Source organism: Maylandia zebra, linkage group LG23 (assembly GCF_041146795.1).
Source record: "Maylandia zebra isolate NMK-2024a linkage group LG23, Mzebra_GT3a, whole genome shotgun sequence".
NCBI lineage: Eukaryota > Metazoa > Chordata > Actinopteri > Cichliformes > Cichlidae > Maylandia > Maylandia zebra.
This window is the reverse complement of record NC_135188.1, coordinates 1119203-1133531: the sequence shown is the minus strand read 5'-3', so window position 1 is coordinate 1133531 and position 14329 is coordinate 1119203. Positions and strand designations below refer to the sequence as shown.

Below are 14329 nucleotides of genomic sequence, written 5' to 3'. Positions count from 1 at the left end.
TTTTTGAGCGTCGCTTACCTAGCAGCCAGGCTGTAGAGGAGCTCCTTGCCGGGACAAAGCTCTTCTACTAACACGAGGTAGCCGGAGGTGATGAAAGCACAGTGCAGCTGAACCAGGTGGGGGTGGTGAAGCCTCCTCAGCAGCTGGTACTCCTTCAACACCAGCTGCCTCTGCTCTGCTTGGTAAGGGGTGATCTTGGCCGCAAACACCTGGCTGGTCTCGGCGTTCCTGCACAGGGTTACCACGCTGAAACGACCCCTGAAAGATGGATGGATGCAGCACTAAGTCACAACATAAATCACCCAAGGGCACTTTGCATAGTAAGGCCAAGACCTGAGCGTGTAAAGTGAGGTTTAGCTTACTGGGCCTGGTTCTGGTATCCTGTGTTATCATGCACACTGTTACTACCAACAGAAGGAATCAGCTCTTCAGTTATAAAGATTAGAGAAACAAAACATAACTTTATTGAACTGCTGCAGCTCGTTGTTGGATGTCTCACCTGTTGATCTCAGACAGGAAGTTGTAGTTCTTGTGTGCTGCTTGTTCTGATCCAATGACCTTTGACCCCAGTGACTCAGTCTGAATGAGAGGAATGTGGATCTCTGTATAACAAACACAAACAGCTGTTGCACCATGTTTTCAAAAAGAGCATAATAACAATGACGTGAAATCATAAAAAGACAACGTCCAATAGGAGACAGCGTTTCTCTTGCCTTCAGGATCAGTCGCCATAACAACGGGAGCTGAGGCGTCACTGAACGGTCCTGCTCCCGTCTTTGTGACACGACCCACCCTGAACACGTAAGAAGCTCCTCTCGGTAAGTCCTCTACCACGTAGCAGCTGTCTGCCACGTGCTCTGACAGGACTGTCCACTCCGCCCCTGTGGAGACATGAAACCATGACGCCAGTGTTGGTGCCGTTTTACAAATGATGTGTAAATGATGCACACACAGGTACACTCCTCGCACTCCTCCGTAAGCATCACACTCAATCACCACCCAACCCTCTGCTCATAACCTGTGACCTCCTATAAGGAGTGCTGCATTCAACTACACTGTTTAAATTTAGGCCCGGGGGGTCCAACTCCAGGCCTCGGGGGCCGGTGTCCTGCAGGTTTTAGATCTCACGCTGGGTCAACACAGCTGATTCTAGGGATGCAACAATACCGATTTTTTCAAACCGATACAATAAATGGTAAATGGCCTGTATTTATATAGCTTTACTAGTCCCTAAGGACCCCAAAGCGCTTTACATATCCAGTCATAAGATAAGATAAGATAAGATAAGATAAGATAAGATAAGATAAGATAACCTTTATTAGTCCCACACGTGGGAAATTTGTTTTGTCACAGCAGGAAGTGGACGGTGCAAAAGTTATGACGCAAAAATTAGAATACAATAAGAATAAATACAGTACACAGCTGTACAGAATAGAATAAAATAAAATACTATATACAGTAGAATAAAATAAAATAAATATACAATAAGATAAAAATAGAATACAAATACTATATACAACTGAGTAAAAATACAACGATGACAGAAAGGATTATTGCACTTAGTAGTCATCCACCCATTCACGCACACATTCACACACTGGTGATGGCAAGCTACAATACCGATACTTGGATCCGAGTACTGGCCGATACAGAGTACAAAAACCTATCGGTTCATGGTATCGGTTAACTTTTACGAGTATGAGTACACACGCATTTTACAGTATCGGCCCCGATACCGGATACCAGTATTGGTATCGGTGCATCCCTAGCTGATTCAGATGATGAGTTCAAGCCTCTGGAGAACTTCAGGACATGTTGAGGAGGTGATTTAGCCGTTTAAATCAGCTGTGTTGGATCAGGGACACATCTAAAACCTGCAGGACACCGGGCCTCGAGGCCTGGAGTTGGACACCCCTGATTTAGGCAATGGAAAACACCAATAACACAGTGCTATTAAAATTCCCTGGTGTTTTAGACCAGCGGTCCCCAACCCCCGGTACCGGGCCTCGAGAGTCGAGGCTCAGGAGTGAAATTTATGGTTTTCAGGGTTTTAGCCTTATTTATTTATCGTTTTGATGGTTAACTCTGTTCCCTTCCCCCTGGGTCTGTTCCTGTATGTTATGAATAAATCTTCCTTCTTCGGTACCAGTACTGTTTTTATTTTGTTGTATTTATCCTCGACACCTTAAAGGTAAATATTGTCGGACATAAACCGGTCCGTGGCACAAAAAAGGTTGGAGCCGCTATTTTAGACCATAAAAATATAGTTTAGTCATAATGGAATAAACACTAAATAATTTCTTTTTCACACAAACAACAAAAAACACATTTCTGTCCTGCCATGTCTGCGAACGCACCGTCCGTACAGTACTGCACGCAGTAAGTGACGGGATCGCTTGAGCAAACCGGCCTCCACGCCAGGAGGACTCCGCCTCCATCCAACTGTAGCACCTCAGCCTTGCTGGGGCGAACGGGCAGGTCTGAATATTAACAAAGGGTAACAAAAGAGCATGTTCTCAAAGCAACAACTGTGATGTGAAATTTAAAGCAGATCAGTCACAGAATGTAACCTTTGTCCGACCTTTCTTTTTAAACGCAGGTATTTTGAAGGATGGTAAGAGCTTTGAGCTCCTCCTTTTGGGACTCTCGAGGCTGCTGCTGCGCCTCCTTTCAGGTGGAGCGGGAGCTGATCCTTTCACTATTGGACCTGTTATAAATAAAACAGGAAAGAGCAAATGGTTTTAACTTCAGATTGAATAATACAGGATATCATTTCACAACAGTAACACAACGTAGTGCTTATACTGAGGTGCATCTGCGGTGCCTCACCTCCTTCACTCACATCCTCTTTACTGGAGGATCTGGAAAAGAGTTTGGTCAGACTTGAGGCTGACGCTCTCATTCTCTTCCTTAGAGACATGGTGGGTGTATCAGGCTTCATGATCTCGCCCAGAGTTGGTCCTAACTCCGTGTCCTCCAGATGGGAGTAGGAATGGCCAGTCCAGGATTGCCTGCGGAAGATGTTAAGCAGTCCCAGTTTTGGTGACCTTCCTGTAGGTGGTGGAGCTTCGAGGGCTGGAGCAGATGCGTGCCTCTGGAGGCCGTGACCCTCTTTCTTGTCCCGGGCTCTGGGAGGCCTCTCTGGAGCCTGCAGAGAAGAGAGGCTGGGACTGGGGCTTGGCATTAGCGGCGTCCCCAGCTGACCTCTGCTGTTTGTGGACAGGTTGGGATTGGAGCGTGTGCGATTACGTGGTGGTGCCCGGGGAAACGAGCTTCGGGGTTTTACTTCTTGGAAAGAGCGAGGCGATGGTGCAACGAGGCGCTCACCCTGATCATCATATCCATCGCCGTCTCCTGATCTGTATCTCCCTCTGAGACGACCGTGACTCAGTTCTTCACTGGAGCCGAGTCTACTTGAAGACTCAGAGCCACCATGCTCCAAAGTAAAAGACTCAGCCAGAGACCCCTGGGAGCCAGCAAAGTCATCTCCCTCCGTCTGTGCTTGGTCCAAGCTCGAAGGAACAGAGGCTCCTCTAAAAGCCTGCCTCACCTGCACAGGAGTGACAGAGCCTCTTCTCGTGGCTCGCTGAGAATTTGGGATTGTCAGCAAGTTTGTCCCGGCCACTTCATCGTCTGTGAAATCTTCCTTTAGACTTTGCGACCCTTCTTCTTCACCGGCGTTCGCACGTTTGGGTGAAGTGGGAGACCGACGTGAATACTCATCTAGAGACCTGCTCCTTCTGTGAGGTGGTGCGTTAGCATGGGCGAAACCCACCCCGCTGTCAAACGAGCAGGACTTCTGCATTGCGGTCTGAACGGATGCCCGTCTCTGGCCACGGCTGGTCTCCGTCTCATCCTCCACATATTCAATAAGAGGCTCGTTGAGGCGTCCTGAGAAGCTCCTCCTGAGCGGCTTGCGGCCCCTCTCCTGCTTCTTAGCTTGAAATTTGTCCCTTAATGTCATGTGTCTGGCAGACAACGGCGAAAGCTGATGAGAGTTGCTATAAAAAGTGCTTCGGATGACGCTTCCCCGAGGAATACGACCTCCGTCACTCCCTGAACCCTCGTCCCCATCCGACAGGTAGAGCGATGGACTGCTGTCCTTGCTGGACCGACGTTCCCTCTGAGGTGTCCTTTGACACGATACTTCCGACGATGCGACCGATTGCCTGCTCATACTCCGCTCTAATACAGTCCTCCTTCCTACTATCTCTCCATCCTCTTCCTCGCCTAGTGTCAAATCCCCTTCCTCTTCTCCATCCCGGTGGAAGCTGGGAAAAGGATCTGGGATCTGTGCTCTCTCCATTAAAGGATCATAGTCTTCCTCTGTTTCCTCTTCCTCTTCAGTCTGGCTGCAGTGCTGGAAAAAGTCCCAGGAGTCAGCCTCGTCATACTCCGACGAAGAGCCACTGCTCGGGGAGGTACTGCTGTGTTCTTGGGGCTCTCGGGGCACCGTCACTGCCGTCTCCCTGAGAGGAGCATCTAGTAGCTCAGGAATGGGCCTCAGCGTGAGCACCGACCCAATGCATGTCAGAGAACGCTGAAGAGAAAGAGAGCACACTCAGACAAAGATGTTTAACACTACAGGAAACCATCTGGTATTTCCTTTTGTATCCAGGCAGGTATTAAAGCTGCAGCAGGAACTCACCTGCCACTTCCTTTTTGAAATGAAGGCTTTCAGACTCCTTGTATTGATTTCATCCGTGTCTTCTCCTGCATGTTCATCCTGACAACAGTCCCAATGTTCAGTAAGTCTGACATTCACAGTTTAAAGGAAACACCTGATGATATGACCTCACCTGGATCCAGTCATGGCCCAAGCACTCAAAGGCAGACGGTCGCTTCCTAGGTACAGAAACATCAGAGACATTCTCTGTTTCACCTTAAAGCAACTGGATCCAACATAATGAAGCTATAAGAAGCTTAGCAGCGTTAGCATCACTGACACAGGGTACTTTCTGTCGTTTGCACATAACTTTAAAAATATCTCACGAGCCCACGTAAAACACCAAAAGCGCTTCCTTACTCTGGGTCAGGCTGAAGGAGCGTGTGGAGAAAGTTCTTGGCTTCCGGGCTCCTGTACATGACATCAGGGGCGGCCCAGTTCAGAGTGCCCTCCCCCACCCTCAGCAGTGTGGCGCGGTCAGTCTCGCCCACAAAAGGGCACCGACACACCAGGCTGTCCAGATAAAGTTTAAGAGTCGTTACATTTTTGGATGTTCTGTGTTTTTAAGATTTCAAGATTGCTTTCAAAAGGCGGAGATACATACCAGAGAAACGCGACAACCCCCACGGCCCTGACAAGACAGAAACGATTCAAACGTTTTGTTTCAACTTTTAACTTTTGTGCACTACTGCAAATAATCGTTTACTTTTATTTAAATCTCCGTATAAAACTAGAGGGTTGGTTCTGCATCTGGATGTAGAGAAATATACAGTATTTGATTTATATCTAAAATACATGTAGCCGTTAAACTCACCAAATATCAGTGGCCACAGTTACTGGTTCTTGGTGAACAATTTCTGGTGCAACAAATTCAGGCGTCCCAAACATGCTGTACTGGTGCCTGGATGTGTCTATTTCCTGGCAGAAGCCAAAGTCACAGATTTTGATCTCGTCTCTTGGGGGATACACCATGAGGATGTTTTCAGGCTAAAAGGAAGAAACATGAAAAAGAGACTTCGTGAAAATAAATCCCAGAGTAAATAATGCAATGCAGCAGAGCGCTCACTTTAATGTCCAGATGCAGGATGTTCATGCTATGAATGTGACCAACTCCCTCCAGAATTTGCTGTATGAATGACTGAATCTGAAATAAGAAGACACAACACGTGTCATGCACCTTTTCTGCAAGACTCAAATCATTTAATAAAGTAAATTAAATATACCTCTTTTTCTGAGACCGATCCTTTCAGTAATAAATGATCCAGAAGCCCGTGAGAACAGCAGCTAGAAAAGCTGTTAAAGAACTCACAGCTTCAATATGTGGTCAAACACACAAATTAACTGTAACACGTAAGAGGTAGGATACATTTCTGTGATCAGCACCAAGGTGCGTCTGGTGCAAAAGAAGTCCAGCAGACAAGCCACTCGGGGGTGAGCGAGGCGGGACAGCAGGTCCCTCTCCTGGAAGGCCCTGGTCCGAGTGCTGCTCCGCAGAGGCAGAAACTTGGCAGCAAAGACTTCAGCGGTCCTTCTGTGGACGACGCGCTTCACTACTCCGAACGTTCCCCTAAAACACAGAAAGATGATTTACTGCACATGAAATCTTGGCAAAGATAATGCTAAAGAGAAAATGCAGCTTCACCTTCCGATTTCATCGTGGACGTCATAGACAGAGAACAGCTTCCTTCTTTTTCCCAGCTCCAGCTCTCTCTCCTGGAACTCCAGGAGTCCTGCAGGCAAAAACTAAAGCTGCAACTAACTCCAGCGCTGGAAACAACAAACGCATGCTACAGCGACGAGCAGCCCTTTGGTTATTTTGAGCTCCCGTGTTACCTTCTTCCACTGTCAGCTCAGCCTGACACGATGCATAACCAGAGTTGTTGTGAGCGAAGCAGGCGTACATCCCACTGTCCTCACCCTCGGTGCACACTATGGTTAATGAGCAGCGGGCACCATGTTGTCCCATCCTCACATTCTCATTGGCTGCAAGCTCCTCTTCATCCTATTAATGTGAACCAGCAGTTTCATTTATAAATAAGCTTTCAGATTGAAACCAGCGGTTTGTGATCTTAGAACAATGTGATTCCCTGTTACAACCTTTGAAGAGTTGATATAGACCAAAAAATCCGTTTAGAAAACAACTCAAAAAACTCTGCTCATACCTTGTACCACTTTATCTTAGGTGCTGGTCTTCCTGTGATGATGGCTGTAAATGTCGATGGGTGACCCGGCTCTACAAACAGGTCCTCGATGGGTATCTGGATAGAGGGAGGAGCTAAACAAGAAATTTGATTCATGAGCTAATCATGTAAAATGTGATATTATTCTGCATGTTATGAGTAGGAGGCAAGGATACCATCTGCAATTTCTTGTATTTGCTCTGAGATGTAGATCTCCTCTTCTTCCTCGAGGTAACACATGGGCTGCTGTGCTGCTGGATCGGCTGACGTGGGGGCGTAAAGACTCACTTCAGCACCACCCTCAGCGCTGGAGACAAACATTAGATTAAGGACACAGTTATTATCAGAGATGGACAGTAACGCGTAACTGTAATCCGATTACTTTTTTCAAGTAACGAGTAAAGTAAGGGATTACTATTGCAAAAACGGTAATTAGATTACCGTTACTTTCCCGTAGGAACGCTGCGTTACTGCGTTACTAAAACTGATTTTTTTGCGAGAATGTCTCATGACAGTGACGTAAGCGAGTGCGACGTTCGTGACAACAGCTGTGTGCAGATCAACAATGGATCATATATCGAGTGCAGAGAGAGTATGAGCGTGCAGCGTTTAAAGCGTGGAAGTACTGACCTTACTTTGAGTTTGATTCCATAAAAAGTGACAAAAACATTAGTGTCCGCTGTGCGTGGGAAGAAAACTTCTTTTTACAGCGAAAAAAAACCCTAAACTTCCAACAAGCACCGAGTAGCTATGACGTGATGGGAAACTCACAGAGACACTCACGGATTCTTCCACTGACCGCGGCACACCTGCACCAGGGTAAAGCTCCGCCTACCCCACTCCTGCTTTACAGGTGAAAATAGAGCAACAGGACCGCTGAGTCTGTGACTTTATTTATTTTCTGCTGTGTTTTACTTGCATCTATTTGAAAGACTGAGTGTAAACACAAAAAATATTTTATTTTATGTGCTGGAATGTGCAGAAAATAGGTTTAAATGTTAAACTAATTTCTTCCAGTCAGAGAATGTTGCAGATAATTAAATTTTTGCTTGATGCATAAAGTTAAAAGGTTAAAACTAATAAAACAAGTTTTAAAAAGAGACTTTTCCATTTGATTACATTTTGTATGATGGATTATGCAGAAAAAGTAGAATTGGGCTGAAAGATCTATCACTTTATCACCTCTTCAGGTTGTAAATCATGTTTTTAAAAAGTAACTAAGTAATTAATTACTTTTAAAAATAAGTAATCAGTAAAGTAACAGGATTACTTTTTGGGGGAAGTAATCAGTAATTAGTTACTGATTACTTTTTTCAAGTAACTTGACCAACACTGGTTATTACACAGTAAATGCTTAAAATCCAGATCTAGTTTCACAAGCAAACCATTAAACAGAGACAAACATTCAAAACATGATCGGGATGTAATGTAGAAGCGAATGTCAGTGCATAAAGCTGAACTTACTGTTCAGGACTTTCGGGAGGAAAAAGCATCCTTGCAATAGAAGTTGGGTTGAAATCAGCCTGTAACCATTTCTTCACAAATGCAGCAGACCAGCCCTCTGAGTCGGGATCTACGAAGATCAAAACCAACTCAGACAGAAAACAATGGCAGTAATTATATATTTCAAAGGATTTTACTCTTATTAATATGTTGAAAAAGGAAACACGTAGGGTACATTACCTTACAGCGCAGGAACAGCAACAATGTGCTGTGATCCTTACCTTCAGCCTCTGGGTTGGATCTTACCAACCCACCACATCAACAGGACATGGACACATGCCCCCTGCTAGACGGGCGCAAAAGTGACACTTGCCCAGCACATGACCATCTTTTGTTCACAGGAGTGAAGAGTTAGCTGGGCATGCGTTGGCAAGAGGAGAGAGGAGGATGCTGAGTGGTTATTTGTTATCATGACAATGATGACTTACATGGAACTGTCCATGTGAGGAACCTCCTGCTTTAGGACCAGTACAGGGAAGATGAGAAAATACGTAAGTTACGGACAATGGAAGGACAAACATGGCGTCAACAGTCCTGAAAATATAGATATACTTAGATCGTACATGCTATACTTACACTGATTGCTCTATTCTACTGTATTGCTCTGCTTTAAGTGTGGATTCTGTAGCAAAACTAGCAGAGTTGGAAAATCACTGCATAATATTCAGTAACAGCTACTTCCAAGCTTTGTATATTTATCTGTTTAGTTTGAATCCATGCCTTCTGTGAACAGTGGAAATGTGATGAAACACACAAAACGTTGCATACGGGGTCTTCTCATGGGATGCTGTGCAGTAAGGTATGGTGTCTATGTTGAATGGTAGCCACTAGATCCCATCGTTATGGCAACAGAACAAATGTTAGCTTTGAGAACACCATGTGACCCTAAAACATTTCAGACGTCCCATACATGCAGAGGGTGACGTGCTACAGCTCTACAGTCAGTTATTAGAGAAGATCAACAATGACTCAGGTCTGAGGAGCTTGGAAAGAAAAAAGCGTCTGGACTTTCACCTCTCATCCGAGAAGCTTCCTCAGTTCTAGGGTCAAATGGTGGAGAGTCCCAGATTTACACACCTTGGCCGTGCGATTAGGTGGAGGATCATTAGGGGGTCCATGTCCCTCTTGGTGTCAGCGTCCTGGGTCGGAGCGACCCAAGGTCCCGGAGCAGTTATGAATTATATTATTATTATTATTATATATGTATTTTGTTATTGCCGTCCCTCGTTCTCCCTGCTTGTAGATATATGTGTGTATGTAGGTGTGTGGGTGTGGCCCTGGCAAGTGATTGGCCACACCTGAAGTCCGTGACACACCTGCAGCTGATCAGGCCTCGTCGGAGGAGCTACTTGAGAGTGTGGTGGAGCTCTCTCCGACGCGGGATCATTGCGTGAAACTTCCAAGTCAGTGTGTTAATCCAGGAAGTACTGATCGTGTTTGCCCGCGGGAGGAGGAGCGTGGAGAGGAAGGACAGCACGCACAGGGTGTGCAGAGTCACGACAGCGGGGAGCACGAACACGGACGCCACTGGAAGACACACACGGGAGTCTTGGGGAGCACGGGGATTAATTGTGCATCGATATTTACCACACTGTAAATAAACGCACTGCTTATACACAGAGCACCACGCCTGGGTCCTCCTTTCCCCACATCCCCACGGTGACACTTGGGGGGACACTCCCACAGGGCTTAAATCTGGGACTCTCCACCATTTGACCCTAGAACTGAGGAAGCTTCTCAGGTGAGAGGTGAAACGTCTTCAAGCAACTTAAAGAAGTCCAGGCGCCTTTCTTTCCAAGCTCCTTAGACTCCGATGACCTGGATGACTGACAAGCTTCACAGACAATGACTCAGGTTTTAGATTAGTATTAGAGAGGATGAGATATTTATGTGTAAGTTGGTTTTTGCTGGAAGATGGTAGTTACAGATACTGAGATGATATGGATATGAAGTGTGCATTTTTCATGACGTGCCAAATGGGAAATGGGTTGATGGTGAATAAATGTTGACGTGGTTTTATCTCGTGTGATATATGATAGTTAATAGTTAGGATTTTGCATTTGCTGCACAGTGCAAATGGAAACTGCATCAACTCTGTGGCATGCAGCTACAGTGCAGACTACACCCAACGCCATAATCCTTAGGAATCTAGTGACAGCTGGTAGGGTGGTTGGAACTATTCATGATGTGAGTGTGTGTGAAACGGGGAAAGGAAAACGTGAGTAAAGTCTGAAAATGGTGTAAACTTGATCAAATGAATGAAGGGTGGAAAGGTGAAACTGATCCAAACTGTTTGTAGTGAAGGGAAGAGATGTCACATGGTGTGATGTAAGAACAGGGTGACTGGACAATGGCATGTGCTTCACCCTTTCTCCAACGCAGCTGAACTAGTGACAGTGTGACCCCCACCCACTTAAAAAGGCTCTTATGGGTTCCCATCCTAGGTGGAGGATGTTAACTTCATTGGCTGTAACTGTCTTACCTTTAGGAGGTAAGTCCTGTGATTGGTCATTCTCGTGGTCAGTCGGGGGGACATAGGCGGGGCATAAACCTGCCTTGCACTTGACGCCACCAAGTTCATTCCAAAGCTGAACAAAATAAAACATTTTCATACATATCAAAGGCAGAGCTCTGACATTAGTGACACCAGCTGTGTTCACACATGGACGATGTTTTATACCTCACACTCGTACTGCCCAATATCTGCTTCAGTTGCCCTGACGACGGTCAGAGACAGGATCCCGCTCCGTGCATCATTCATAATCAAGTATTTCTGCTGGTCAGTCAACTCTTTGCCATCCTTCAACCACCTGTCAAGAGCAAGCAGCGCTGCATTCAGAAACACAATAGTTGCAAAATCGTAAAGCGACTACAGCGGTCAGCTCTGCGCTGCGATACCTAATTCTCGGTAACGGAGTGGTGAATGTGGAGCAGGAGAACTGGATGTCCTCTCCTTCAATGAGACAAGCACTTTCCAGTCGACTCACGAATCTGGGTGGAGCTGGAGAAAAGAAGCATGAAAAGATCAGGTTTAGCCTAGAAACAACCAAAAGCAGCAGCTATTATATTAATATTATAAGAGGTAAGTATTCACACTACAACCTGGGTTTGCCTCTTATTTGTAATTTTATTTAATTTAATAACTGTACAGTACTCTGTTTATAGTAACCACTGTCCTTGATGTAAATATAAAACTGTATGTTTCTTTCCTGTGTCCTGTTTGTTTGTATATGTGTCTTTCTGGCTGCTGTTACAACCAAATTTCCCCTTGTGGGACAATTAAAGGATTATTCTATTCTATTCTATTCTAGTAACTCCGGAGCTCTCAGGGGAAATGTTCTTACCCTTACCCTTTGTAGGCAAATTTAAAGTTGGATTTATGAAACGTGCATAACGGTGTATGTTGTTGCATGTTAGTAAATCAAAATCATTCAGACACAGCAGCGTTGTGGAATCAGCATACTATCTGCATACTATCTGCATACTGCCCCGCTCCATTTCTCTGCAGAAAGAAGCACAGATGTGAAATGGCAAAACAGGTGACTATGGTGTAAGAACGAAGCCCGCACCTCTCAGGCAGGGAATAAGGTCAGACTATAGAAAATTACACAATGCTGTCTGAGGTCCAAGGAGTAAGACGGAAGAGGTGTAGCTTTTCAAAGTGTTTCGACTGGAGTGACGAAACATTTAAAAATAAATCAATAAATAAAAAGCGACGAATATGATTTCCCCTGAGATCACTGCAGCTTAAATAAAAAACACAAAGTTGATACGAAAAAGCCCAACAGACCACGAGAAAGAAGAGAAACAGGTGGAAGACACGGACAAGGTGCCGTGTGTCAACCTAAAAACAAAAACTCACTACAATGAAAAGAAAGATCCAAATTCTCAGCATCAAGAAATCACGCTGCCGTGATGGAAGTCATCCTGAAGAAAGGTAATGTTTAAGCTATGATAAAATAAAATAACGTATAGGGGAATATGTTTAAATTACAAAGGTTAAAGGCCACATCGCTACATTTAGTAATTTGTTTAATTTACATGTTTTCTTTTTGTTGCAATTCTGTGCATTTTGTTGTTTATGCTGTTTAAAAAAAAGGACATTTTTGTAAATAATAACCAAAAGGCAATAATAAAAACAATAATTATTGTTGTTGTTGTTAGTTGTAGAAGTAATGGTGAAAGCAGTAGTAGGTGTAGTAGGTGTAGTATTCATTTTAAAGATTTGTGTTTAAATTCCTAAGGCAACCAAGAAGTTCTTTATTTGTTTTACGTCTAAATGTGTTCCTAATATTGATCAATCATGGATACGTGCGTGAAACAGTCGCGTGATTTACGCACAGATTTGTTTGTAAGTAAATCAGCATCACAAAACTTTATCAATCGCTGAGAAATTATACAAAGTAGTTCCCTGACAACAAGGAGAACCAAAACTTTCTCGATCCACATGTTTGAAAAGACAAAACAAACACTAACATACAAAGTAAAAGACAAAGACAAAAGTAAGAAAAAGTTAAAGTAAGGAGACAAAAGCATCAGCAGCTGAAACAGGCTGCGTGCCGTCTGACGCATGCGCACATATCAATCGAGCCCCAGTGTTAGCATAGCTTAAACTCGGATTGGTAACTCACCCTGCACCACCACCTTAGCCAGAGTGCCAGCTCTGCCCATGAAGCTGGTAGCGTAGCACGCATACTCTCCGGAGTCCTCCGCAGTGAGGCTGTCCAGGATGAGACTGCAGGAGCCCGACCGGTCTGCGGTGATGATGTGACGTGGGTCGTCCTCCAAAGGAAGGCCATCTAGGAGGAAGGGATCAGGATCCAGGTAGGTTCATCACTGTGACCATAACACTCAATTATGTGGTGATAAACTCGTCTGCTATTCTGGACACTGTCTCCGTGACATGTCACACAAATACACGTTTTCTTTTCTTTTTAGGAACACAGTAATACCTGAAAGTGAAACCACCTTTTTGGGTTGTCTTGATGCATCTCAATCATCCAGGTAAGTAAATCTCCAAAAGTTGATTCTGTTCATCTGGACGTAGCGTTTTGTGGGAGAAACGTTTCGTCATCATCCAGGTGACTTCTTCAGAAGATAATTTGCATAATTAAGATGAAGGAACTGACCTCCCAGCCCATTGTTCCTTCAGTGGGCTGGTTTCAGTCATCATATGTACTCTTTATAAGATTGAAACCTGCAGTCAGCTGAGACTGAAGCAGTCACCTGGATGAGTGACCAAACGTTTCTCCCACAAAACGCTGCGTCCAGATGAACAGAATCCACTTTTGGAGACACTGGGTTGATTTTTAAAGTGGAAAAGGTGAAATGCAGTTTTATACCTAACACGAGTTCAGATGACAAAGGATTGGCACGTGATGAAGTGCGCAACAAACTTACAAGAAAACCCGATATAAAAACACGAAAACACAAATGTATTAAATGTTGGATTAACCATTACAGAAGCATAAAAATGATGCTGGTACTTCAGGGCAGGTGTAAGCCTCACATTAGGTGGTCGTCTGATAAATGTGTTCAGCACAGTATGTAAAAGTTGGCTTAACTGTCAGTTCTTCATATAAGTCAGAGTTACTTTGAATGCAAAATGTGGATACACGACGGCATAAATAACAAGATATGTATGCGAATGAGGGCAAACAATATGATCTGATAAAACATCAAACAGATGCAACCATGTGAAGTATAATTTTCTATTATGTGTCTATTTTCAAACCTTTGAGCCAGCTGATCTCTGGTTTTGGAGATCCTGACACTTTGCAGGTCAGCTTGATTGTTTGTCCCATCTTCGATGTGCAGTCAGACAGCAGTGAGCCAAACACTGGGGGACCTGTGGATGCAAACACACAAATATACATCAAGCACACAGCGTAACTGGACCCATCAGTTTATCTTTGACTGTTTATCACTGAAATAACTTTTAATCCAGCGTTTCAGAACTGAATGTTGCCGTGTTAGGTTA

General features: G+C 44.5%; 1 protein-coding gene across 1 annotated transcript in view; it reads right to left on the bottom strand.

Moving 5' to 3' along the window:
• Window positions 1–14329, bottom strand: part of obscna (obscurin, cytoskeletal calmodulin and titin-interacting RhoGEF a) — a 39128-nt gene that overhangs the window by 1939 nt on the left and 22860 nt on the right. The window contains exons 51-75 of the mRNA XM_076880815.1: window positions 14084–14197; window positions 12981–13148; window positions 11248–11350; window positions 11030–11159; window positions 10832–10937; window positions 8311–8419; window positions 7023–7153; window positions 6829–6941; window positions 6500–6668; window positions 6309–6396; window positions 6033–6233; window positions 5890–5950; window positions 5733–5810; window positions 5481–5653; window positions 5271–5297; window positions 5027–5179; window positions 4800–4845; window positions 4649–4726; window positions 2830–4540; window positions 2582–2707; window positions 2358–2480; window positions 714–881; window positions 500–602; window positions 363–404; window positions 19–258 (exon numbers count right to left, since the gene is read on the bottom strand). Of these exons, the coding sequence (XP_076736930.1) occupies window positions 19–258; window positions 363–404; window positions 500–602; window positions 714–881; window positions 2358–2480; window positions 2582–2707; window positions 2830–4540; window positions 4649–4726; window positions 4800–4845; window positions 5027–5179; window positions 5271–5297; window positions 5481–5653; window positions 5733–5810; window positions 5890–5950; window positions 6033–6233; window positions 6309–6396; window positions 6500–6668; window positions 6829–6941; window positions 7023–7153; window positions 8311–8419; window positions 10832–10937; window positions 11030–11159; window positions 11248–11350; window positions 12981–13148; window positions 14084–14197 (4561 nt within the window). The remainder of the gene's footprint in view (window positions 1–18; window positions 259–362; window positions 405–499; window positions 603–713; window positions 882–2357; window positions 2481–2581; window positions 2708–2829; window positions 4541–4648; window positions 4727–4799; window positions 4846–5026; window positions 5180–5270; window positions 5298–5480; window positions 5654–5732; window positions 5811–5889; window positions 5951–6032; window positions 6234–6308; window positions 6397–6499; window positions 6669–6828; window positions 6942–7022; window positions 7154–8310; window positions 8420–10831; window positions 10938–11029; window positions 11160–11247; window positions 11351–12980; window positions 13149–14083; window positions 14198–14329) is intronic.